Consider the following 27,908-nt stretch of genomic DNA (forward strand, 5'->3'; position numbering starts at 1 on the left):
AATAAATGCTTATTGACTGACTGACAATAACTGATTGATGAAACATGTTATCCACCTCCTGATGCAGAGCAAAGGGGCATAAGGAACCCATCTTTCTGGCCACGGCCACTACATGGACTCATGCTGCATGGCTACAATGGTTCTTATGAGAGCCTTTCCACTTTTTTCTCTTGGAAAGGTTGGGGGGGGGAAGCAATAATGACCCTCCCCAAGGTTCATTGTAATATGTTTTTAGTGTGCAGGAAAGGACAAAATAATCAGCCAGAAGCACAAAAGAGACAGTCTTGAAAGTAACGCGTAGAATTTGTTTATTTTAAAGCAAGCCGTATGAAACAGAGAATCATGGGTTCCTCTACAATCCTCATTTTCTAGTCTGATATTCCTGTGGAAATGCTCTTTTTCTGGTGAAGTTCAGAATTTTAAAAAATAACTTAAAAAGACAATTGGAGGGGGGACAGCTAGGTGGTACAGTTGATAGAGCACTGGCCCTGAAGTCAGGAGGACCTGGGTTCAAATCCAGCCGCAGACCAAACACTTGACACATACTAGCTGTGTGACCTTGGGCAAGTCACTTAACCCCGATTGCCTCACTTAAAAAAAAAGACAATTGGAGGGTGCAGCTTCTCCTTAGACTACTTCTGTGTGGTGTCCAACCAGTGTAAAATGAAAAGAATGAAAATGAGATTGACAGATGGCAGGTCTACGGCACTCTTAGATTTACAAAGCATTTCACCTACTTTATCTTCTTAGATCAATATAACAACCTTATGAGGAGACCATTGCTTTACTCTCTTTGCAGGTGTAGAAACTGCATCTCATAGAAATGAAATGACTCGGCTCACACAGTCAGTACCTGACTCAATTCACTGAGGCCACCATCTGCTATAATGGAACTCTAAAACCACAACCTATCTCTACTAGGTAAGCATGCTGCTTTCTTACTAAGCTTTGTCCAGTCCAATCCCCAGAGCATTTATGAAGCACCTACTGTGTGCCAGGTTTTATGCTAGGCTCTAGGGAATCAGTAATAAGTATCTACTGCTGCTCTCAACTATAAGGAGCAGAAAACCATTGAACTTAGGGAGAGGTTGTGTAGACCTCACCTGGGGATGTGTCTAGACTTGCTATAAAGGGCATTACTTTAGGCAACATCCTTCTTAACTCAGACTGATTCCTGGAGTTTTGGGAATAATGATCCCCACAATCACAGAATGTTAGAGGATGGTGGAAGAAGGATCTAGGATGATGTGGACCAATGCCTTTACTTTACAAATGAGACAAGTGAGCCTCAGATCTGGGAAATCATTGCCCAGGCCCTACAGAAAGATCCACAAGTTCTTGGATTTGGAAGAAGCATTGGAAATTGGCTCGTCCAACTTCCTTATTGGATAAATGGGGAAACTGAGCCCTGGACTGGTAGAGTGACCACCTCATAGAATCTTGGACTGGGAAGGGACCTTGAACATCATCTTGTTTAGCTTCCTCCTATACAGATGAGGAAACTGAGGCCCAGAGAAGAAGTAGTATTTAGGGGTGAGGTTGGGTTCTAGGTCTCCTGGCCTTCTATCTGCTGCTCCCCACCCCCAATTACTCAACAGCAAACCCAGAATCTGAATCTAATCCAAGATTCTCTTTAGGCACCCCCCCCACCCTTAAGGCTACCTCCTTTTGTATTTGCCCAATTAATTAGTATGTGTCAGAGGAGGGCCTCAATAATGTAAGTAAAATAGTAACAGCAACCGTGGCAGTCACATTCAAAATCTCTTTGGGAACCAGTGGGTATCTCCTTCCCTTGAGGGCTTCCAGCCCTGGGAAGCAGGAAGCATCAGAAACTTGAACACGGGACGATGTCCAAACACGGCGGAGAGAAGCATCACGACGCAAGGAGAGCTCCCATGAACACCCCCGCTGGCAGCTGAGCTTTAGCAGAGGACGGCGGAAGAACAGGGCTGAGCTCCCGAGGACCTTAGCTCCTCACAAAGGGCTCTGTCCACTTGGAGACATCCATGAAGATGGAGGAAGAGCTGTGGTAAAGCCAGAGGCAGGGCAGGGCCCCTTCCCGTGTCCAGACGTTTTTAGTCCCATCGTACACCTCCATCTCTACCCGGTAGTCCCCTTCCATGCCCTGCCAGCGGCCACCCGTCACGTAGAGCTTGTCTCCCAAGGACACCATGCCACCGTTCTCATGCAGACTGTGAAGGAGCTGAACCTGGAACAAAGATGGCGGCTGGTGAGCATGCTGCTTTTCTTCTATTCCCGGCACTTAGCACGGTGCCTGGCACACAGTAGGTGTTTAATAAATGCTTAGTGACTGGCTGAGAGCCGTAACAAAGATGGGGCAGAGATGAGCCGTTCACTTTAAAAAGGCAAGCAGAAAAATACCTGTTCCTGAGAAACTCATGAGTGAAATCTGTTTACACGGATGTCGTTCGTAGACTCGAGGATTCAGATCAAGAAGGAACTTTAGAGCTCATTCAGGTCATTTGTACAGTTGAGGAAACTGAGGCCCAGGAAGAGTACGTGCTCAAACACAGCATCTGGGATGCATTTGGCCCTGATCTGGCCACATCTAAAGACCAGGAGCATAGACTTAAAACTATAAAGGGCTTTGAGGTCATTCATTGACTACAGAAAGGGGCGGGTGAGTGTTTTGTGAAGTATTTCAGAAAACTGAGGCCCAGGGAGGTAGAGTAATTTGCTCAACATGATGCAAGCAATACGTGTCAGAAGCAGGATTTGAACCCAGGTCATCTGTCTCTCTAAGGTATGTCAGGGTTGGGGGGGGGGTCATCTATCCTTGGTGTCCTTGGCCCTGACCAAGCCAGTATTGTGAAGGCTCATCAGAAACTGTCCCAGCCCAGTGACATCATACATGAAAGGGCTGTCACAGCCATTCCCAGAACGGGCTGCAGGAGAGGAGATGGGAAGGAGCCGCCTGCCCACATTCCTGGCAGGGACAGACTGGGGGGAATCGCTCCCTGGCAAGCATTGTTCTGCACCTGTCCTCCTGCCCCAGCGAGGTCAGCGTGGTCAGCTGGCTGCTGACGTCATGGGAACAGCTGCGGGGGGACTTTGGAATGATCCAAGTGTAACCCTACCCTCAAACAACATTACCAGTGGAGCGATGGAGCCGGCCCGGGGGTCAGGCGCAGGGGCGGAGCCTCTTCCTGCAGATGCCTTGGGTGGAGGGGGGGGCGGGGCATGTGCCTAGGCCTGGCCATCAAAGTTTCCAGGGACCGTCCTTCTACCCCACCCTCTAGGAAAGTCTGAGAGGTAGCACGAGAGTCCTTGCTGAGGATGGTCTGGGAGGAAGGATGCCTGTGCCACCCTGAACAAGTCACTTCACGTGTGTGGGGTGTTTCCTCATTGATAAAATGCCGAGGCTGAACTGGCTGGCCTCTGAGGTCCCTCCAGCTCCACGGTCTGATACCTGTGTGACCTTGGGTCAGTCACATGACATCACCAGATGGTCTGGCAGGTTCCTGCCATATCTAGAATCCTATGGCTATGGACTGGGCACCTCATAAAAATACAGACTTGGAGATGAAGAAACTGAGTCACAGAGAAGTGAGGGGACTTGCCCCGTAGTGTCACACATTGAGTCAGTGTCAGAGCTGGGATTTGAACCAAGGTCTGACTTCAAATCCAGCCCTCTTCCTACTCTTCTGTGTTCATCTAGTCCTCAGAGACGTTGAATCCATCTCCCAGGGTCCCAGTGGCACTAAATGATGCATCCTTTGACTTCAGACACCTTCCACCAGATTGAATCTTCACGGTCACATGTGCTGAAGGAGGCTCAGAACGCTGGCCCAAGAGAAGGCCCTACCAGCTCCCAGGGGTATGGGAAGAGAACTGCTTGGAAAACTTTAGAGAACTCGAGAAATGGAGAAATTAATCACTCCTGTTTCTCTAACGTTTTACCATCTGCAAGCCACTTCCTGTACATCGTCCTGTCAGAACCTCACAAACTGCCCAGTGAGGAAGGTGCTGCGGGCACGACTGGCCCCATTTTGCACATGAGAAAACTGAGGCTGGGAGAGGTTCAGCAGCCTGCCTGAGGTCACACGGCCAGTAAGGGTCAGAGGCCGGAGCTAAGCCCAGGCATTCCCGAATACGCCTCAGCCCTCGCCCATGCTGTGTCTCCACAAGCACTTTCTGCCTGTGCCCCCTGGCAGTTCAGACATTGGTGAAATGAGGATGCCAAGGAACTTCTCACAAGATGACCATGGGACTGAAGAGTTGAAAGGAACCTCGGGAAGCATCTAGTCTAACCCTTACCCAAAGGAATCCTTCCCCTACAATCCCTGAGAAGTAGTCATGCGACCTGACCCTCAGAGGAGGGCAAGCCCATCCCGCTCTGGGACAGCACTCATCAGAAGGAAGCTTTTCCACCCAAATTGGCCTCCTTGGCATTTCCACCCTTTGCTCCTGGTTCTTTGATACCTCAGGGATCAAACAGACCAAACTTAATCTGACCCGTGGAGGCCTTTCAGAAACATGGACACGGCTCTCGTGTCCCCTAAGTCTTCTCCAAAATAGGCATCCTTCGGTCTTTAAGCTGATGCTTGTGTAATGTGACCCCAAGGTCCTTCCCCGTCCTGGCCACTTTCCAGAATTACCAATGTGCTGCCTCGAGTGGAACCCAGGCCTGGATATGCTGTCTGACCAGGGCAGATGACACAGTAAGCCTCCCTGTTCCTCCAAGTCCTGTTCCCCTAAGGCAGCCCAAGATCACTTTGGCTTTTACTTCCATGGGAACATTGAGGAATCAAGCTCCTCTGGCCTCATGACAGACAATGGGGTCTGTCCACCATGTGTTCCCACTGTACCGACCCCAAGGTGAGAAAGGACCAGAGCAGCTCCTGGGAAAGATGAGCTTACCTTCTGCCACACGTTGGCTTCGGGGTCATACATGTAGACTTTCTTGGTGTTGTCCCCAATGAGGTAGATGGCCCCATTCAGAGAGGCACAGCGAGGGGAGGAGAGGTACTTTGGGATGAAAGGTGAGGCAATCACACTCCAGACTTCTGCAAGAAAAACATGGTGAGATTGACATGAAGACGAAAGATGCCATCTCTACCCAACCACGGCTTGTTGCTGAGGCGCAGGGAATAGGGTGCTCGACTTAGAGTCAGGAAGACCCAAGTTCAAATCCAGCCTCTGATACTTACTAGCTGTGTGACCCTGGGCAAGTCACTCAACCCTGTTTGCCTCAGTTTCCTCATCAATTGCCTCTCTAATCCCTTCTTGCTTCCAAATCTTTGATCTTATGAAAGGAAACACTTGAGACATTAGCCTGAATGGTTGTTGGGGATGAAGGTCATTCATTAATCCCTATCCTGTCAAGTTAGTATCATCCAGACAGAAGCACCTTACTCAGGATTGCACTCCTGAATTTAGCTGGCCGTCCAAAAAATGAGACGCCACGCTCATAAAATCAAGCCACATTTCTATGAGATCACAGACTTAGGGCTGGAAGGAACCCCTTCATTTTCCACAGGAGAAGCGGATGCCCACAGCTCTGGGTAGAGGTTTGCTCAGTGTCATACTGGTAACTAAGTGAAAAAGCTCGGATCTGAACCTATCCAGCCCCTTAAGCTTTACCAAACACCTTCTTCATGGTCAAGTCTGAGTGGTCAGTAGTGCACACTCTGCCGTTTCCATTTTATGGATGAGGATGATGAGGCTGAGAGCCCACCTAGGACAGTTACACGGCTAGCAAGTATCAGGCACCAGGTCTGTGATTCTCATTCCAACAGTTGTTACTACTATTTCGCCCTGCTGGGTTTCTAGGCGTAAAAAGGCACCAAGTGTGAGAGTGTGGGGGCCTTATTCCAAGTCCCCTCATTGGGTGTCATCATTCTAGGCAAGAGCTCATTGGAGGAACTGGGGATATTCCACCTGGAGGAGATCTAGGGCCATGATCACTTTCTCCGAGGACTGGAAGAGGATTAACTTTATTCATCCCAGCCTCGGGGCCATGACTAGGATTGGAATAAGACAGATTTAGGCTGAATGTCGGGAAACTTTCTAACCATCAGAAGTGATCGTTATAACCAGTGGGGAGTGGGCAACTTTGAAAGGTGATGAGTTTCCCCTCTGGCTGGAGAAGGACTCGCCAGGTAGATTACAGTGGGGATTCTCCAACATTTTGAGCCAGTCGAGATGGCTGATGAGGCCCTTGCCCAGTCTCAGACTCCCTGGAAGGCTGGAAGCCCTCCTGCTGCTGATTTTCCCTGGCTTCGTGAAGGAGCCCATCTTGATCCCAGGCCTTCCTCCACAGCCCGGCCCTACCCGCTGTCCCACACAGCGGCCACTCACCTGTGAGGGGGTTATAGCACTGCAGCGTCAGCGCGTTGTATTTGCAGGCACATGAGCCCACGAGGTAGAGCCTCCCGTGGCAGCCAGCAGCAGAGAAGTTACTCACATACTTCAGTGCTGGACCGATGACCGACCAGCTGTTGTTGTATGGATTATAGCTCTCTACCTCTACCACGTCCATAGTGGTACCTAGGAGGGGATATGGACATGGATGGGGGAAGTAAACAGATGACACACTCATGGGGGAAAGCCCAGGAGCAGAAAGTGAACGCAGAGGCTGTCTGACCCCTTCATTTTACAGATGAGGAAACTGAGGCCCAAGTCATACAAGTAGGAAGTGGTAGAGCTGGGATTTGAACTTGGGTCCTGTGACTTCTAGTTCATTAACTAGGTGCTGACGACACTTAGGCATGCCCTCAGGGAGCTTCCAGTCTCCAATTTCATGTCCCCATAAAGGTAGGCTAAATCAGAAGGATTTAAACCTCTTTAAACCTGAGGGTCCGCAGTGGGGCTTAGCCATGATCACAAGTGCCCCCAGAGCAGGTGTAAAGCACAAGAAAAGAAGGAAAAATAACAGCTCATGTTTCTATAAGACTTTAAAATTCGCGGAGCCAATCAGTCAGTCAACAAGCCTGGCTCCTTTTACCAGTGAGGAAAGTGAGGATCAGAGAGGAAGGCTCGTCCTGGTGAAACAGCTAAGGAAAGCCAGGACCCAGGCTCGAAGCTAGCTCTCTGCACATCTAAATTCACTGTTCTTTCTACTATGCTAGGAACAGGGAAAGGTGAAGCAGGAGAAGGAAGAAGAGAGAGGTGCCCACGGTGGGAAAGCGTGGGAAGCTCTAGCCTCAGGGAACACTTCATTTGTCCAAGGCCATGACCCTATTGGTGAGAAAACAGGGCCATCAAAATATCAGCAGAATGACTTACAGATTCCTCTAGAGATACTTACGCTCTAGGGGGGACCAAGTCACCTGACTTCTCCAGGCCCTGGATTCCTCATCTGTAACATGAGGTCACTTAAGGACCGCTACCATCCCTTCCAGCTCAAGACTCATGCTCCTCGGAAGCTATGAGGCCGTCCCTACTAGTATGGCACCAGGCCGTTCCATACAAGGCAGCAGCGGGCAGCTGGCTGGACCTCCTTGGCCTCGACTAGCTCACGTGGGTGAGCTGGCTGAGTTTAAAGGAGCCCTTCGAATGCCATGTGGGTTCCACCCCAGGGTCAGGGGGCCTACACTTGGACAGTGGGTTACACGTTGGAAACATGGTGTCTGGAAGTTAACTGCCCTGACTTGATTGATGTCAAGGATGAAAGCCAAGGCCTATCTCCTGAACCTACAGAAAGTGTGACGAAATAATGTGGAAGCCAGTCTCAAAGACCAGAGTCACAGATTCAGCCCCAAATAAACAAGGGATCCAGGTATCCTAAACCCGAATGAAACTGGGGTTAGCCAAACTCTGTGGATAGAGCAACAGGCCTGGAGTCAGGAAGACTCATCTTCCTGAGTTCAAATTGGCCCTCAGACACTAGCTGTGTGACCCTGGGCAAGTCACTTCACCCTGTTTGCCTCAGTTTCCTCATCTGTAAAATGAGCTGAAGAAGGAAATGGCAAAACCATTCCAGTGTCTCTGCCAAGAAAACTCCAAACGGGGTCACAAAGCAGCGGACATGACTGAAAGGACTGAACAACAAATGGAAATCAAGCTTGAGTTTCACTAGACTCTGTCCTTGGGAAATTTAGAAGGCAGACACATTCATTCACTTATTCAAAATACTTTTATCGAACCCTTATTATCTGCAAAGCGCACGGTCTATTAGGTGCTGTAGGAGATGCTGAGATCAATGTATCACTTCCTCTACTTTCATGTAGCTTCTAGTCTAATTGGGAAAATGATGTGCTCAAGTAACAATGATTCAAAATGGAATGTGATCAGTGGCACGAGACAGGTCCGGATGACTCCGAGAATTCAGAAGATGACCTGATCTCTCCCAACAGGACAGATCTGAACAGGCTTCAGTGAGGAGGCGGCAGTGGGGACGGTCCTGGAAGACGTGTTCTAACTCTAGTGACGTGAGGCTTGGCAGAAGGATAAAGGACGGGAAGAAGTGAACTTTGAAAATGCGGTCAGGACTCCTGCAAATGTCACAGACCACAGATAATCTTTGCAGACAAAATAATATTTGGAAACTCTGCCAAGACGGGTGTACTTGGAAGCTCTGCCCACAGTTCCCCAAACGGGGATGTTTACTAGATTAAAACAGAAAGGAGGAAGCTGTAAAGCCAGCTGGCCCTCACCCCCAATGGCGTAGACCTCTCCATTGAGCGCAGCACTGGCGTGGTTGGTACGGGCTTTCAACATCGGTGCAATAAGTTTCCAGATGCCCTCCTTCTGGGAAAAGCACCAGGCCTGGGTCGTGGACCAGGTGTCTATCTTACTGCCGCGGGAGCCACCTGCCAAGAAACACCTCAGTCAGGGACAGGCGTGAAAGTGTAGGCACGTGGTCTCCTTCCTCCCCGCAGCAAGGGGAAGTTCCTGGGCCACTGCCCGGTCCTCATCTTCATCAGTGGATGTTAAACACTCCCTGTGCTCAGGACCCTACGGACAGGATGCCCTTCTCCGCTGCCCCCCTCAGCTTCCCTCAGAGAGCCCCAGAAGCTCAGAGCTAGAACCTCAGAGTCACCTGGTTCGCCCCTTACTGGGACAAGATTCCCCTCACCAACATCCTTGACAAGACCTCACTCAGCCACAGCTTCAAAGGCTCTGGGGAGAGGGAACCTGCTATGCCTCAGGGCGCCCCACTTTGAGGTGACTCCAATCACTGGCAAGTTCTTTGTACCATCTAGTCTAAATGGCCCTTGGTAACTTCCACCAACGGGCTGGCCCCTTGAAAGATGAGAAGGGGCTGGGGATGGGCAGAGGGGAGCAGGAGGGACCTTTCTTGCCATAATCTCAGCTTCATACACAGGGCACGTGTCCCCAAAGTCAGTGGACTTCTAAGTTTGCACAGCATTACAGCTTCAGGAATTAAGTCTAGCGGCCTTGAAGCTATTAAATCTTCAATCTGTCCTAAGGCTTTGGGGACCCCCTGTCTGGCTGGCATCACCTCCCTGACGTCATGGTCTTCTTCCAGAATGAAGGACAAGGTTTGTAAAGCACCTTGCATGCGTTAGCTCATCTGAACCCCATGACAACCCCTCGAGGTGGTGCTATCATCACGCCCACCTTACAGATGAAGAAATTAAGCTTCAGATAGTGGGAGAGACTTCTGATGGTCACGCAGTTGGAGTGGTAGTGAACAGGCTTGACCCCCTGGTCTTCCTGACTCCAAGCACAGCGATCCGTCCATGCCACCAAGGATGGTTGCCCAGAATCATTCAGAGACATCCCTAGCTGCATGACTTTGGGCCAACCACTTCACTTTTAGGGGCCTCCTCATCTATAAAATGGGAACAATCATATCACCCAGATCAAATGAGTGGCTGGCCCAATAGGAGGCTGGGAGTCTTTTTAGCCCGACAACTGGGAAATTGCAGGAAAAGGAAATTCAATTTTTAATGAATACAGACGGTCCAGCAGCATCCTGTTGAAGAGCTGGGGCTGGTCGAGGACGGCAGGCCACAGAAGGGGGGTTAGTCATGCAGAGCTGAGGCAAGGATGCCCAGGGGCACCGAAGCAAACATCCAGACTCTGCCCAGGTGCAAAGGGCAAGGCTTCGAAGGCTCATGACCATACGGGATCAGCTCCTGGCATGGGAGTGCCCCTCCCAGACGCTGATGGCCCAGGCGCCTCCGATGACAGCTGGGACGCCAAATAAACCCAGGAGGGCATTGAATTAGACAGAAGAATGTGGCCTGGAAGAGATGACCCCTCCCTTCCCCGGGGACTCCAGTGAGCAAGAAATAGAACTCAGAAACGAGGCTTAAAATCAAAGCCCCCATGGAGTGCCCTGGGCGGAACCCTCAGCCTTCCTCCACCTACGTACCTGTGACATAAATATCGTTGTTCAGTGCCACGAGAGAAAAGCCCCATTTGTGGTAGTCGGGGAAATCGGGAAGGGCGGTCCAGCATTCTGATAAGGAAGGAGAAGGGGGTGAGTGAACATCAGAAGATGGAACATGAACTGAAGGCTGTGACACCTGATCAGAAGCACCGGTTCTGAGCAGCAAGGGAGGGAAGGCACTAGGACGCAGAGGTCAGGAATAGCTTCTTGCAGAAGGTGGGGTTTTAGCTGGGACTCGAAGGAGGCCAGGACAGCCATGGGGTGGAGCTGAGGAGGGACAGCATTCCATGCCAGGAGGACCGCCACCGAAACGGCCGGAGCAAGAGAGGCGGCTTCTTGGGCAAGAATTACAAAGAGGTCCGAGTCACTGGACTGAAGAGGACTGAAGAGGGGGGAGGGAGCTGGGTTCTGAAGGGCTTTGGACAGCCAAGAGAGTGGACCAGGAGCCACAGCTGCTTATGGAATTGGGGTGAGGGGAGGGTGATGTGGTCAGACCTGTGTTTTAGAAAAATCAGTGGCAGCTGAGTGGGGAGAGATGTGAGGCTGGGAGGACCACCCGGGAGGTGACTGCAATAGTCCAGGTGTGAGGTGACAGGGGCCTGCACCAGGGTGGGGCCACGTCATTCCCACAGGGAATGGGCCACCCTGGGAGGTGACGGGCTGCCCTCCTTGGACATTCTGAGCACAGGCCGGAGGCCGACTTGTCAGGTGGCCATCCTACAGTGGGTGCCTCTCAGGGATGGCCACTGAGGAGCCTTCCAATGCTACACTTCGGTGATTCTGGACCCTCTCTTCATGAGCCCATGCCGGCTCTCTGGAAGCCCAGGAAGCCTTGCATCAAACTTTCTCAGGTTTCAGAGATAAGCTCACCTTTGGAAGAAGACATCTTTGAGTCTGATTTACATCCAACCAAGACCTTACTCTACTTTTGAGTCTGGATGGTCTCCTTTTCCCTAATGAAAATATTAAGAAATAAGCATTTCTCCATTCTAAACTCATCTCCAGACTTCTCTCAGTGGAGGAGGCCTTATGTTCAACCATTTTTCAGTCACATCTGACTCTTGGTAACCCCATTTGGGAGTTTTCTTGGCAGAAATACTGGAGCCATTTCTTTCTCTAGCTTATAGTACAGATGAGGCTAACAGCGTGAAGTGACTTGCCCAGGGTCACACAGCTAGTAAGCATCTGTGGCTGGATTTGAACTCAGGAAGATGAGTCCAGACCCAGTTCTCTAAGAACTATGGCACCACCTAGCTGCCCCAAAAGGAAACTATTAACCCTTAAACTTCCAGGCAACAAGGAACTCTACTACATCTTTCCCCTACCATACCCCTTCTCCTAAAACTGACCAGTGGGGCAGAAGGTTAAGAATGAACTCAAAGGCTCCCAAGTTAGAATGGGATACAGGTTCATGCAGTCAAGGTCATTGCCTCCCTCCACTCTTGGCCAGAGTGAATGGTTGGGGAAATGTCACACACAATTTAGCTGATGTTTTGTTTATTGAAAGAAACTGTCCACAGAAGTGTTCCCTAAGCTGTGGACCCCACTCAGCCTTGACCCTGAACTGTCCTTGTGCAAGAACTCCATAAATTGTAATCACAAAGTGCCTTGTGTCAGAGCAAAGTCTGAGGACGTGAGGGATTCTGTCGGTTTGGACATTTCTCACTCCAAGCTGAAAAAAAAAAGCTTCATCAGAATAATTCCAACTAATGAAATTGTTTCCGACAAACTTGAGCTCCAAGTACAGAGGACAGTCTCTTTTCTTCCTCACTCACCCTACAGAGAGATGCCAACAACAGCACAGGGAAAGAAAGAATTTACAAGGGGTTGGTAGGAGATCGCCTTCCAAAGCATCCCTGTCGAAAGCTCCCCAGAGAAAGTTCCCCAGCTAGTTTTTAATCCTTCTCTTCAAAGGCAAAACTAGAAACTTTAGCACACTTCATGATGAATCTCTTCATAGACTCACAGAATTGGAGCTGTAAAAGATCTTGGAGGTGTCTGGGGCAACCTTCTCAATTTATATATAAAGAAACTGAGGACCAGGTAGGGAAATAGTTTTCCCAAGATCACACTGGCAGTAAGTGCTAGACCCGGGCTTCAACCCTGATGCTCTGACTACAGAGAACAAACCTGTTCTACTACATCACGATGCATTTCCCATCATGAGCCATTTTCTGCCTCTCCCCAAGATCTGCATTTACATGGTCCCAGTCTTGGGAGCTCCCTCTCACCTCAAGCCATATTTCTTCCTCTGAGAACCTCAGAATGTAGCTCATGCCTAGGTTTCCAAAAATATGAATTAATGGGGTTTAAGCCTGTGAAAGCACTCAAGGTAACAGTAAACATCAAATATAGGACAACCTATACTTTACCCCACAGAAAGACTAAAAAACAGCACAGAAGATTCACTTTGGACCATAAATAATCAGGACACTGTCCTTCTCTCCAGGAAGTCCCACCTTTGCCTCAGGCCCCTTTGGAGACCTCCAATCTCACAGCACTACCCCCATATTTGTACCTGACTTAAGAGGACAAATTGGGAACTGATAGAAAGGAGACCTTCACATTCAGTCCCACCTTCAACCCCAGGGATCTTCATAGACCTACATTCTTACAGTTCTACCCTAAAGGCTTGGACTCTCCTTGGAAGAGAAATAAAGTTTGGGCTGATAGAGATGCAATTCCATTTCCCATCAGAACGGTGCCAGGCAAACAATTCACAGTAAGAGAAAGGGCACATTCTAGATTTTCGCTCCTCTATGTCACGACTTTAGTCCCTCGCTACTCCTCCATCTTGGGGACCAAGTATTCAATCCTTTTCTGCTTTAGAAACCAGCACTATCCAGATACTGTCCCCTCCTACATCTAAGTCCAGGAAAAACCTGTGAATCAGCACAGCCTTGCCCCCCCCCACCTGCTCACAGTCACGTCTGCATGGTTCTTCTTTCAAACTGTCTGAATCTGGGCTCCAAGATCCCACCGCCACCACCACCATTGCCATACTTGCAAATGCCCACTACCACAGGGGAGGTTCTGAGTCAGAATATTTTGAGTCAAACAAATCACTCCAGGATCATGAGGCTTCATCTAAAACAATAGTCACTAATCTTCAGTGAAATGTAAATAAGTCAAGTACCCAAGTCTAGAAAATTCTCTGAATTCTGTCAGGAGATGCAGTCAAAGTCCCAAACAGTAGACTTCTCCTAAGTGGAAAAGGCACTATGTCTGGAGTCAGAGGTCCTGGGTTCATATCCTGCCTGTGGCAACTCACTACTTGCTGACTTTGGGTGGGGCACTTCATCTCTCTGGGCCTCAGTTTCCCCAACTGTAAAATGAGAAAGTTGGACCTCAAAGGTCCCTTCCAACTCTATCTATGACCCCATGATCCTAATAACTATGGATGAGATGGTCAGGTTTCCCCATATGCAAAGTAAGCCAATTGCCCAACAGTTCTGAGAGTCACTCTCAGGATCTCCCAACAGAGAAGATTAAGGAAGCCCTAACACACTTTTGTTCCTTCATCCTGCTTTATTCCATCTAGACTCCCAGGGATGGGACAAGGATCAAGTAAACAGGGGTAGCCAGGATGGGTCCATGACCACGCAGTGCCATAGAAAGGCCGCTAGCCCAGCAGGGTCCTGGGGGGGGGGAAGGGGAAGAACAGGAAACCCGGGTTCTAGTCTGGCTTCTCTCCTCCTCTGAGGGGTGACCATGGGCTTCAGGAAGCTCATCCATAAAATGGAGATGATGACCCTTGCAGTACATAACACAGCAGTGCTGATTGGGTGGGTAAGCTGAGACCATGAGCACACAGGTCCTGAGAGGTCTCCCCATGTCTGGTCCTTTTCTCCAGTGCACCCCACACCACAGCTAACAGAAACTTCCTAAGGAGCAGAAGGGACCTCCTTCCTTATTCTGCTGCTCAAGAATCTGTACTGGCTTCCAGATAGACTATAAAGTCCTTGGCTTGGCCTTCAATGCTCTTCACAGAATGGCTTCCGCCCCCCTTTCCAGGCTCACTTCCCTCGATTTTCCTTCACAAACGCTATGCTCAGCCAAACTGTGCTATTTGATGTTTCCCGAAGTCAACATGTTATGTCCACCTCCATGCCCCTGCATGCTGGGCCCAGAGCCTGAGATGCACTCGCTCCTTGCTCTGCTTCATGGAATTGCTGGCGTCCTTAACAGCTCTGCTCAAGAGCTATGTAGGAAGTCCTTCCCCATCCTCTTGGCTGTTAGAGCTTCCTCCCCTCCAATGATCGTATCTGTAAAAGTCAAAGGAAGGGACTTCTGGTCTTCGCATTCCCGAAGCTTAGCATGGGGTCTTAGAAAAGCTGCTTGGCTTCAGTTGGTGAATGGAAATGCTATGGACGATGTCATTAGGCTGCTGAGTGAGGGTCCTAGGGATTTGTATCCCCCTCTCCACTTCAGGGAGTTTATTCAGCATCAGAGTGCCTGACTGATCACTGCAGAGTGGCAAACTTGGGGACATTTCTGACTTTGGGTACTTTGAGATAAGTTGGCCTGCTCCGTGTACTGACTCTATGTCCTCTACGTGCGTCATCTTGCCTGGATCATGTCCCCTCTGATTCATGTTTGGGTCACCCTGGGAGGGCAGAGGAAAGGGCCAGAGCATTGTCTCACTGGGCTGCCTGGGGGCCTGCCAGCCAGGCTCCGATTGGGCAGTGCACAGCTGCTGGGCCCAGTGGGCCAAGAGAGCTCATCACATTAGCTCAGCCTGCAATCTCTCATGCTCCCAGGGCTCTCTTCCCCAGCCAGGACTCTACTGGGGACCGGTTTTGACAGTGCCAGTGTGTGGTGTCAGGGACTGCTGACCACAGGAGAGCTTGCTGGCCCATCCCAGATTCCAATCAGACGGTTCCAAGGGGCTTTGCTGTCTTTGTCCAGAGAGCACATGCCCTGATCTCCCCCTATGATCCCCCCACCCTGGGCTCCTAGAAATCCAGCCAAGTTCTCACTGAGAGAGACGTCACTGTCTGTCCAGCCGCTGATTGTTCTGAGGGACACAGGCAGGATGATTTTTGTCCCCATGGAGACGCCCTCCAGACACAAGGATGGGCATCCAAGAGTAGGATTCCCAGCATATGTATCTGCTCTGTTGTTGAGTTTCGTCACTAAGGAACCAGAACACATCAGCTTGGCTCCTGGCTGCCCAAAGGACCGGGCAAGTGGGTAATGAAAGGGGCCTAAGCAAGGTTATACAGCGTCAGCCAACAGCGCTTCAAGGTTCACGAGCAAATTTACATCCATGATCTCACCAAAGGCTCCCAACAGCCTAATGTGCCCAGCAGTACAGGTATCACTAGCCCCATTCTCCAGAAGCTCACAGGCAGGAGTCGAACCCAGGCATCTTGACTCACTTAACCTCGAAGTCCTCTAAGGCTAAAGATTGCAGAGCAGGTGGAAATCTGCATGAATAAAGGGAGTTTTCTCACCAAGAACTGAGTATACCAGTGAGATCATAAATAAGTCTGAATGTGAATGAATGAATGAAAAAATCAGGTCTGGATGTGAATGAATGAATGAATGATCATGGGTCTGAACATGAATGAATGAATGAATGAAAAATCACAGGGCTGAATGTGAATGAATAAAGGAATGAAAAAATCGGGTCTGGATATGAATGAATGAATGAAAGAAGGAAACAATATTTATCAAACAAAGTTTCCTATGTGCCAAGCATCATGCTATGTACTGAGGATACTAGTACAGAAGGTAAAACAGACCCAGTCTTTCAGGGGCTTCTTCCATCCCAATGAGGGCAGGAGATGTGGTTGTCATATTTGGGTTTGTTCCAGGGATAGTGGTGAGCAGAACCAAGGGGCCGTAGATTGAAGAGCCACTCCCAGCAGAAATGGCGATACAGTTTGATGATGCTTCCAGAACTCAAAAGGAGGAGGCGGTGGAGTGGGAGGAGAAAGGTGGCGATGAGGAGGTGCCTGAGTGCGGCAGCTGGGGAGAAGATGGGGGGGTAGTAAAGTGAAGCCTGACCTGACCTGACGGGCCACGTAAGACCTTCACCAATCTCAAGACCACGGCCCATGGGCTGAAGCTCTGGAGATGAAAGGGCTCAAAAAATCCTAGGTCCAAAGCCTCATCCTCTACACCAGGAGAGAGAAATTCAGGTTAAACGGTATTGAAATGGCATCTTGGGGAGAGGGGATGCTCAGCAGACTTAGAATCAGGCACACCTGGGTTCAGATCTTGCCTCTGACACTTTTGAGCTGTGACCATGAACAAGTTAGCCCACCTTTCCGAGCCTCAGTTCTCTCATCTGTGAAATGGGGACAACACCTGCTGCTTCTATCTCACAGGGCTGTTGTGAGTCTCCGGTGAGACCATGGCTGTAGAGGGCTTCACAAGCATTAGAGAGACAAAGAAATGCCACCTGTCACCATTATCATGATCTCATGTTTGACGGAGGTGGGTTACAAAAAGTCCTCTGCTGTTCTCACTGTCATCATCGTTATAGTTACTGAATAATGGAGGAAAAGGAGGCAGGGGTGAGTAAGAACACTGTCCCGCCCCAAGCTCAAGGCAGGACTTGGTTCAGGCTGATTTGGGGCCAGATCTTTCTCTGAAGCTTAGCAGAGAAGCTGTTCACTGGAGGGAAAGAAACCTTGGACTTGGAGGTGGACGCCCTGAGCTGTATGACCTTGATCAAGTCACAGGATTACCCTGAGCCTCAGTCTTCTCATCTGCAAAATGGGAATGTTGGTGATGCTTGTACTAAAGAGCAGTTTTAAGAATCAGATGAAATCATGTACATGTCCATTACCATAAAGGCAAACTTTAACATAAGCTAATCATGTCTCAAAACCGTAGGATGTGCCAGGGACAACCCCACGGGGGACAGCAATGACCATCTAGGTGGTGTGATTTAAAGGGTACCCTGTCCCAAAAGGTCCTCCTTACTGATCTACCCTGTTATCTGTTAAATCCCCACATTAGACTCGTGAAATGATCTATGTTAAGTGTCTTGTGAGCCTTAAAACTCTTCAGAAATGTTAGCTATCATTATGCATTTTGCTATTGTTAATGTTTTTGCAGTTAAAACACCAAGCCTCCAACAGCTATGTGGTGCAGTGGGCAGAGTGCTGGATTCAAATCCAGATTCAGACACTTAGTAGCTAAGCAAGCTTGGGCAAGTCATTTAACTTCCATCTGCCTCAGTTTCTTCAACTGTAAAATGGGGATAATAATAGTGATTTTTCCCCTCCCAGTGTTGTTATGAGGATAAAGGGAGAAAATTTTGTAAAGTACTCCCTATCACCATCATCACCATCACCATCATCATCATCATCATCATCATCATCATCATCATCATTATCATTGTTATTTTCCAGTAGAGTTAGCCACCCCACCAGTCATAATAAGAGAAGAGGACGAAGTGAGCATTGTCAGCCATGTAGACGTTAATGGGCAGATAGGACCTTTCAATTCTTTGTTTCTCCCTGGGCTTTGGCCTAGCATGGGTCTTGTATACAGTTGTCAGTCAATGAATGTTTGTTGAATGAATAAAGAGTGAATGAATGAATGAGTTTACCTAGACTGTCATTTGGAAAAATGACTGGGGGCTCAGACAAGTATGATCAGGAAGAAAAGGAGGAGGTAGAAGGTGGGGGTGGGTCCAAGCAGGAAGGCAGGCCTGGCCTGCTTAAAGGTCCCCACAGATTTTTTTATCTCAGCATCAGACTTTTGGCCATCTGGTGAAGCCTGCCAACCCTTTCTCAGAATAAAGTTTTCTTAAATGCACAAAATAAAATGTGTTGCGTTACAAAAGAAACCAAAGGCTAGGAAAAAGGAGGATTTTTTTTTCCCATCCAAATTCATGGACTCCCTGAATCTCTTCCCAGATTCCCTGGGGGTATGTGGAGCCCAGGTTGAGCGCTCCTGTCATTGAGGTTGGTAAGAGGGGGATGGAGGGACGCACAGGGAGGCCCCATCCTTCCCAGCCTATGGCTGCTCCTCATATAAATGATCCACTACTGCTTTTGAGAAGGGAAAAACACATGAGGGAGGACCCCCAGCTTGTCACTACCCATGGAAAGGCCCGTTTAGAATTTCTCCCATTTGGAGCCCCCAGCCTCCCCTCCGCAGTCCCAGTCATCAGGCTTCCAGCACGCTCTGAGACCCTTAACTGCAGCTTTGCCATGGAAGGGGAAAAGGAAGAGGCTTGGGCTTGAGGGAACTAAGGGGTCCAGCTGAGCTCTGGGGACCAGCCCTCCAGGAAGCTGGAGAGAGCTTGGAGGAAGGAAGAAGATCCTGGGATCCTAGAGTTTGTCAGGCTCTTCCTGAAGCCCTGTGTCTTTCAGGGCCTCCCTCATGTAATTACTATTCTCATTTCAAAGACAAGACAAGTGAGGCCCAAGGAATTCCAGTGATCTCTACAAGGCCTCCAATCCATTCTGGGGCAGACTGGGGACCAGAAGCCTCAGAGGAGTTCCTGTTGTCTGGGATTTGGCTCTTGCACCAGGATAAAGCATTTCTTCCCCTGCCCCCAGCAAGGAGTCAGTGAAGACCACAGAGACAAACACTGGTGCTGCTGGCAGCTTTGGGCTTGCCCTCAAAAGCTCCTGGCTGGCACTGAGGCCTTTTGAAGGTGGTGTCAGCCACAAATGTTCTCATTCACAGCTTAAAGGGCCACCAGGCTCAAGGGGGCAAAGCCCATGCTACTGGGAGGCAGCTTCATTGGTATCAGCTGGCCTGGGTAATAATCCTCCCACTGGCCCTGCTCCCTAGCCAATCCCAGCACCTGCCCTCCCTGCCACTTGCTCAGTCTGGGAGGGTCCAGGTGAGCCAGGGGGCCGACTGTTCCAGCAGCCATAATCAAAGGGCTTGCCCCAGCCTCAGGACCCAGGATGGGCCCCACAACCTGATCCAGACCCAGCTCCCCGGTCACATTGAGAACTGAAGGGCCCCTTCCTTGATCTCCACAGGCCACATCCATCCCTCATGTCGTCCAAACCCTTAAAAGCTTACCTACTACAACCCACAATTTCACTTAGAACAACTGTCTAGTGTTAAGCACATCAAATCACGCATCATCTCCCCAGATAGATTGTAAATGCACTGAGGACCTGGGCCTCTTGAATGGAGGGGCTGGGCTAAGTGACTCCTGGTGGGGGGCCACATTCCTGCAATACAGCATGGTATGGTGGGAGGGGGAGGGAGGGCAGCCAACGGGTGTCAGTCCTGGTCAAAGTGCATTGGTTCTGGGAAGCAGTGTGCACTCTACAATTTACGAACTGCATCATCAGTGGACTTTCAGGTCTACCTTGTTATTAAACTTATAATGAAATGAGTTAGGTTATCTGGTGAGATCTCAAGAATGTAAAAATGAGAATAAAGGTTCAAGCTGTTCTGTGTGAGGAAGGGGGGGAAACGGGAAGGGTGAGGAGGGGTGGGTTGGGGAGGAGAGAAGGAGGGAGGGGGAGAGAAGGGAAGGGGAGGGGAGGGGAGGGGAGGGGAGAGGGAGGGGGAAGGAAAGGGAAAGAGAGAAAGAAAGAAAGAGAGAAAGAAAGAAAGAAAGAAAGAAAGAAAGAAAGAAAGAAAGAAAGAAAGAAAGAAAGAAAGAGAAAGAAGGAAAAGGAAAGAGAATGAGAAAAAGAAGAAAGAAAAAAGGAAGGAAGGAAGGAAGAAATAAAAGAAGGTAAAAAAGAAAGAAAGACAAAATATGGCTCCTGGAGACCTTTCTTCTGACCTCCACTCTGTTACTTATTACCTATATAACACTAGACATGTCACTTCCCCCCTGTGCCTCAGTTTCTTCATCTGTAAAATAAGGAGGGTGGCCTAGATGGCCTCTGGGGTCTCTTCCAGCTCCAGGGGTCCCCCCAGCATCTCTTCTCCTGCTCAGGCACTTACTGGACTTTGTGTTATAGAAGGCACAGTTCCTGGAGATGGGCAGAGGCTCCTCATGGTTTTCTTCATCTTCTGAATCTTCCAGTGCTCGCCCACCTACTATCACCAGAACTTCCTCCAGCTTCTGCGGAAGCATCGTCGAAGACTGTCAGGCCAAGGGCATAAAAGATGGAGATTAAAAGGAGAACAGTTGGAAGTCTTTCAACCCTGACTCTAGAACACAATTACAAAACACTTTCCACACAAATAAAGACAGCTCTAAACAACTAAAGACATACTAATTGCTCATGGGTAGGCCAAGTCAATATAATACAAATGAGAATTCTGCCTAAGTAAGCTTACTTATTCAGTGCCATATCAATCAAAGAATTATTTTGTGGAGTTAGAAAAGATGGTAACAAAACTCATCTGGAAGAACAAAAGTCAAGAATATCAAGGGAATCAATGGGGAAAACTGATAAGGAAGGCAGCCTAGCAGGACCAGATTCCAAGCAGTGTTACACAGCAGTAATCATCAAAACAAGCTGGTATTGGCTAAGAAAGAGAATGATGGATCAATGGAATAGACTGGGTACATAATACACAGTAATAAATGACCATAATAACCTAGTGTTTGATAAATCCAAAGATCCTAGCTTTGGTGGCAAGAGCTTACTATCTGACAAAAAAATTACTTGGAAGGGCAGCTAGGTGGTGCAGTGGATAGAGCAATGGCCCTGAAGTCAGTAGGACCTGAGTTCAAATCCAGCCTCAGACACATAACACTTACTAGCTGTGTGACCCTGGGCAAGTCACTTAACTGCATTGCCCAACTCCTCAAAAAAATTATTTGGAAAACTGGAAAGCAGTTTGGCAGAAACTAGGTATAGACCAATGTTTCACACAACATATCAAGATAAAATCAAAATGAGTAAATGATTTAGACATAAAGGGTGATAGCATAAGCAAATTAGGGGAGCATGGAAAATTTTCCCTGTTAGAGCTATGGATAAAGGATGAGTTTGTCACCATACAAGAAATAGACAGGATCACAAGAAGTAAAATGGATAATTTCAATTACATGAAATTAAAATGCTTTGCACAAACAAAACCAATGCAGCCAAAATTAGAAGGAAAGAAGGAAACTGGGCAGGGGGGTGGATTTTATAGCAAACTTCTCTGATAAAGGCTTCGTTCCTCAAATACATAGGCAGCTGAGCCAAATTTATAAAAATGAAAACCATTCCTCAATTGATAAATGGTCAAAGGATATGAACAGGTAGTTTTTAGAAGAAGAATCAAAGCTCTCAATACTCATGTGAAAAAATGCTCTAAGGCACTATTGATTAGAAAAATGCGAATGTAAACAGCTGTGAAGGGCCACCTCACCCTTATCAGGCTGGCTGGCATGACAAAAGGAAAATGACAAGTGCTTAAAGGGATGTGGAGAAATAAGGACACCAATGCACTGTGCAACTGCTGATTGGTCCAACCATTCTGAATTTGGAAATACAATGACCCAGTGACCCATACAAAAATATTTATAGGCAGCTCTTTTTGTGGTGCTAAAGAATTGGAAATTAAGGGAATGCCCATCAATTCGAGAATAGCTGAATAAGTTGTGGAATGTGGTTGTGAAGAAATACTATTATGCTGTAAGAAATGACGAGCAGGATGATTTCAGAAAAACCTGGGAAGATTTATATGAACTGATGCAGAATGACATGAACAAAGCCAGGAGAACAGTGTATCCAGTAACAGCAACATTGTAACAATGGTCAACTCTGAAAAATTTAACTACTGTGATCAAGACAATGATCCAAGATAATTCCAAAAGATCCATGATGAAAAAAGGTTGTCCACGTCCAGAGAGAGGACTGATGGGCTCTGAGTGCAGATTGAAGCATGTTGTTTTTCACTTTCTTTGTTTCTTGCCTTTTTTGTGCAACATGGCTAATATGGAAATGTGTTTTGCATGACCTCACATGCATAATCGATATACTCTTTGCTTTCTCAGTGTATCGGGGAGGGGAGGAAAGGAGAGAGAGAATTTGAAACTCAAAATTTTTTTAAAAACTGAATGTTCAAAATAAATAAATGGAGCACCTGATTCTAAGCAATCTTTCCATCCTTATCTTCCACCACTCTAGTTTACATGCTCTACATTCCAATCTATTGACCTTCTTCATTGCCCTCACTCTCTTCTTCTCTCTGGTCTCAGGGTCTTTACTCATTCCTTGCTCTTCCTCACACTCATCATTCCATCTCCTGACTATGTGGTTGCCCTGGATGAATGTCCTGCCTCCTTACATCTATTTCTTACAATCTCGGTTTCCTCAGCTCAAGTACCAGGTTCTGTAGTACACATGTTCTTTCTTAATCCCTCGATCAGCTAGTGCCTTCCTCCCCAAATGACCTGTATCTATTTCATACACACACACACACACACACACACACACACACACACCTTTATGCATATATGTTAGTTCTTCTGACAGACTGCAAGCTCTTTCATGGAAGAAACAATTTCATTTTTGACTTTGTCTCCCCAAGACCAATTGACTGACACTGCTCCCTCTGCCTAATGCTAGAATGGATTCCCTCCCTTTACCTTCTCTGTCTTTCAAGACTGCTTCTTTCACTCAGGATTATTAACATAGGGACCACCTCCTCCAAGAGACCTCCCATGAGCCTTTTCCTGCTTGCTACCCCCAGCCAACTGAAAGCAATTAGTCCTCGAAGTGATGTAGTGGAGAGTGTTGAAGTTGGGGATCAGGAAAAACTGAGTCAGAATTCTGCCCCAGACACTTACTGGGTGGATGATTCTAAGCAAGTCACTTAACCTCTCTATGCCTCAGTTTACCCACCTGTAAAATGGGGATAATAATAATACCTACCTCCCAGGGTTGTTGTGAGGTTAAAATGAGAAAATATTTGTTAAGTGCCTTGCAAACATCTAAGTGCTACATGACTGTTAGCTATTATCATTATTATCTCCACCAAAAAAAAAAATTTCTCCTAGCGCCTACCACCTTCCCTGCCTTAAGCCATAGTCATTAATATTAATGTTCTCCTTTCTTCCTCCTGCCCCTTCCCACTTCAAAACAATAAGCCCTTTAGAGCAGGGGTCAATACCGTGTCTGTTTGATATATGATCTAGCTCAGTGCATGGTCCGTAGTAAGCACTTAATAAATGCGTGGAAGTGATAGGGGCTGAGCTCCGCTCCCCGTAAGGGTTTAGTGAGTATCAGAATTGCAAGGTCACAGTATCAGAGACCTAGGACTGCAAGTGACGTTCGAGGCCAACTAGTCCAACCCCCCATTCTGCCAGACCAGGGAGGTGAAGGGACTTGGCCAGGACCACACAGCTAGTGAGAAGTCAGAGATGAGATTCAAACCCCCAGAGCCAGGGCTCTTATCTATTAGGAGGTATAATGGAAAGTCTTATGGGGCCAAGGGAGGCAGAGAGAGGCTAAGTCAGAAAGGACAGAGTTGCCTAGTGGACAGAGAGCAGGACTTGGAGATGGTAGTCCTGGAATCGAATCCTGCCCCAGACACTTATTGCATGAGGTCTACAGAAGCTTCTGCTGAGGGGTGGTAATAGAAAGTCAAAAAGTCCTTAGCCTGGAAGAACAGCTCCCCAACACACACACATGCATACAAGCGCACGCACACACATCATGCATACATGTGCACACAGATACAGGTACATCTACTGTACACATGCATGTGCACATGCACACACATACACATGTGTGTGCACACACACACACACACACACACACACACAAAACACACACCCTCTATGGCTAGTTCTTTGCGTGACTGAGGACCCCAGGATAGGGCAGCCCCCAGGGTAGGACAGCTGTAGGTGACTCTGGCTATCAGCAACCTGAAGTGAGGTTGAGGGCTGGCCAGTCAGGAAGGTCCCCTGGCCCCATGAAACAGCATTCATCTTCCACACCCCCATGGCCAGAGTCACTAAGGGTCAGGGACCCCAGCACCCACCCATCCCCATCACTGACCGGGCTCTGGTGCTGGGAGATCACCGCCTTGCAGGCCTCAGAAGCCCGAGTCAAAGGCTCCGTGCAGAGCAGGTGCTGCCGGAATTGATCGGGAAGGGCAACCAGGTGCACCAGGTCCAGCAACTCGGGCAGGTAGCGGGCCCGGGCCTCCTCCTCGTACCTCACCCACCTGAGCAGGGCCTCTGCCCGGCTCTGTTCCTCCCGCACCTGGAGCAGCTCGTTGGCCAGGTAGGTGGCCAGCCTGTCTTTGGGCAGCTGCAGGAACTCCTCTTCTTGAGACACAGCCTCAAAGTTCTCCTGCAGGAAGGACCAGGCCTTGGAGGACACCTCTTGGCAGCCGTGGCGCTCCCCAAAGTCGCAGATGCCCAGGCAGTTGGTGGCATCTATCTGTTGTTGCAGGTAGCGGCTGCACACTTTCTGCACGGTGGGGAAATGGAGCCGGTTGGAGGTCTGGGTCAGAGCCTCCACGTTGTCCTGGTTGATGGTGAGCCTGCCCGTATACACAAAGTCCAGCAGCATCCCCATGGTCCCGGGGTCCACATCCGGCAGCTCCACCTGGGCAGTGATGCTCTCGGCAAAGTCCCCCGCAAACATGGCGTGGAAGTAGGGGCTGCAGAGGGCTAGGAGGCTGCGGTGGCACGGGAAGGCCTGGCTGCCCACCAGCAGGGTGATGTCCGACAGCTTGGGGTGGGTGCGGAAGGCCCGCAGCCCCTCCAGGATGTCCTGGGGGTGCGACTGGAGGCAGAAGTCAAGATCATCCATGTTCCTCACCATGGCTTTGGCACAAACGCGGCCTCTTGGACCCCAACCTGCCCCAAAGGGGAGAGCAGAGGAATTAACGTGGCGCACCGGTGGAGAGGAAGCCGTTGTCCCTGCGTCCCTGCCTCTTGCCCCATCCAGCCTCCTTCTCAGGGCGTCATTTTGGGCTCTGGTGAGCTGAGCCCACCGGTAGTGAGGATGACCAAGAGTTGTAGATATGGAGAATGCGGGGAATGGTCCCACTCTCATTTTACAGATGTGGAAGCTGAGGTGAAGAGAGGGGTCATAGGCCATAGACCCCAGAGGGGCCCCAGGGGCCATGTAATCCAATCCTTTCATTTTATAAAGGGGGAAACTGAGGCCCAGAGAGGTTGAGTGACAAGCGCAAGGTCTTACATGGGTCAGAGAATCATTGATCTAGTTGGAAATAACCTCAGAAGTCATTTAATGGAATGAGTCCCAGCAAGGTAAAAGTAAAACCATAGAATAATAGATCTGGGACTGTTAGCAATCCCCAAGGTCACAAACCAGGGAGGGAGATGCTAATGTTCCCATTTTCAAATGAGTTCAATGACTCACCCTGGGTCACACAGCTAGCATGGTGGGATTTGAACTCAGGTTGACCTGACTGCAGGCCCAGCCCTTTAGCCATGACCACACCATGAATTCACTAGTCAGTCTGGCTATTTCTGTCTACATGATGCGTCCTCCTTCTGGGGAAGAGGACTTATCGGCCCAGCCTGACTTCTCCCGAGCCATCACTTTTTCCGAGAAGACCGATGACCGGTTCTCACGTAAGATGACTTGCCTGGGTTCCCCAGAGACTTTCCTGGTTCCAGCCAACACCACAGATAGTTGAGGCATCACCTATCTTCACAGTCCAACTCACCAAAAGCCCTGACCTCCCCACCGGCGGTTGGCAGCTGTGGATGACAAGGGATGGTGGGGGCTGAGACAGCCAAGAGCCTCAGTTTCTCCCTGACTTTCGCCAGACTGGCCTTGCTGGAAAACTAGAGTAAACTGCTTGCTTCCAAATAGAAGTGAAATGAAAATGCATCCAAATGAAGGCTGAGGACTGGGCCCATGTGGGCAGCTGGGGAGACTCTTGAGTTTCCAGCGAGGGAGGGGCCAGGCCTGGAGAGCGTCAGCAAAACTCGGGCCAGACTCTTGGCCCACCGTCGGCTCAGAGGCCGCCAAAGGTGTGGAGTCAGGAATGAGCTTTGCCCAGACTCACCCTCGAATCCAGACCCATGCTTAGCCCAACCTTGATCCATCCTTCTCCCTCACAGCTGATTCTCTCCCCCTGAATCAAGGCCCCTTTTACACAATGAGAGCTCAGGGCACTGAAGCTCCTTCTATCAGAGCCGTACCTGGCTGAAGCCATAGTGTCTCTCTAGGAGTGCAGCCCTTCCAGAGGCGTCCTTCCCCCTTATGATTTAAGGGGCAGAACACAGCCCTGGGAGGAGGTGCTGGGGTTCTGGAGGTGATGGCCACTGAGGGATGACTGAGGAGAGGGGGAAGGAAGGGCCTGTGCTTTGGGGCTACAACCCTGACCAGGTCAGCAGCCCGGACAAAGCCCAACTCTCCCCAGGCTAGCAATGGGTTCTGGTCCTATCTTCCAATGGCAGCCATGAACAGAAGGAGAAAAGGTTGGCCCATAAGAACCTCTGGCTGGTTTCTCTCTGTAGCCACGTGCCAACCCCACTCCCACCCCTCTGAATTTCAGGGCTGCTTTACATACCATCCTCCACACTGCCATTAGTATCTCTGTCTGATAAACGTAGGGCATGTCTATCTGATAAAAACTGAGGGGACAGGAGCAGCTCTAGGCCAGGACCAGGCCCTCCAGTGAGCCAAGGGCAGGTGCAAGGGCTACTTTCCCATGGCCCTGCTCTCCCATCCTCGGGGCTTTCCTGTGGGAGGGTAGCAGGAGCAGCAGCAGGCCAGGACAGAGTGACTCTTCTGGCCTGGGTTGTTAAGAGCAGGACATCGTCCACCTTCTAGCCAGGGACAAAAGCTGCCTTGGGACTCCAAGCCGGAGAGGGAGTGGGCGGCCAGACCCACCAAGGACTTGCCTTGAGCAGGTCTGAGTGGAGAAGATAAAGACCTGGGCTCTCACCAGGCTCTTGGGAGAGGGTCCTCCTTCTCTTGGATCCCCTCGCCCGAGCCCCCCGGGGTGCAGCCTGCCTTCTGGAATTCCTCCCAGGAGCCCCTTGAAAGCTCAGTCAGCCTGATTCACCACCCCTTCGGTCTGATCCTGCCCAGGCTTCCCTGTTCCCAGGCCTTACCTCTGAGCTTCCGGCCTCGCCTCGCCTCAACGCTTGTCCTTCTCTGCCCGGGCTCACCCAAGGAACAGGTGCTGGGCACAGTCCATCCAGGGCAACAAAGGAGGAAGGACAGGAAGAAATTTCCTCCGCGGATTACCAGCCCGAGGAGGCTCAGCCCTCAGAGAGCCCTGGGCAGGCAGGCGCTGGCCACACACCAGCAGAAGAGGCGTGCCGGGGCAGGCGGAGAGGGGTATTTTTAGACCTCTGCCTGCCCCAGTGGTGGGGGTGGGAGATATTGAACAGTGAGGGATTCTGGCCAGGCTGCTTGCTCTTAAAGCCATACACCCAGGGACGTGAGACAGAAGAACTGTGGGGGAAAGTGAGCAAACACAAGCACCTACTGTGTGTGTGTGTGTGTGTGTGTGTGTGTGTGTGTGTGTGTGTGCGCGGCACCATTTGGGGCACTGGGGGTATTGAGGCACACTCCCTGCTTTGAAGGAATTTATAATTCCCTAGGAGGCCTGACAAGCACCCAGAGGGCAGTAGGTAGTAGAGACAGCAGCACCTGAAATCAGAATGACCTGAATTCAAATCCTGCCTCAGATACTTGATAGCTATGTGACCCTGGACAAGCCACTTAATCACTCTAGGCCTGTTTCATCACCTGGG

General features: G+C 49.5%; 1 protein-coding gene across 1 annotated transcript; it reads right to left on the bottom strand.

Annotated features, from left to right (window-relative positions):
* Positions 1-790: 790 nt before the first annotated feature.
* Positions 791-27,441, bottom strand: KLHL30 (kelch like family member 30). Its single transcript, XM_020988970.2, has 8 exons — positions 27,261-27,441; positions 24,214-25,022; positions 20,213-20,354; positions 10,307-10,393; positions 8,619-8,774; positions 6,322-6,510; positions 4,882-5,027; positions 791-2,209 (listed from the first exon to the last, which is right to left on the bottom strand). Exons 2-8 carry the CDS (start codon positions 24,985-24,987, stop codon positions 1,967-1,969), a joined length of 1,737 nt encoding a protein of 578 aa, XP_020844629.1. The 5' UTR covers positions 24,988-25,022; positions 27,261-27,441; the 3' UTR covers positions 791-1,966.
* Positions 27,442-27,908: the final 467 nt, after the last annotated feature.

Source organism: Phascolarctos cinereus, unplaced genomic scaffold (assembly GCF_003287225.1).
Source record: "Phascolarctos cinereus isolate Bilbo 61053 unplaced genomic scaffold, phaCin_HiC Scaffold_7;HRSCAF=346, whole genome shotgun sequence".
Taxonomy (NCBI): domain Eukaryota; kingdom Metazoa; phylum Chordata; class Mammalia; order Diprotodontia; family Phascolarctidae; genus Phascolarctos; species Phascolarctos cinereus.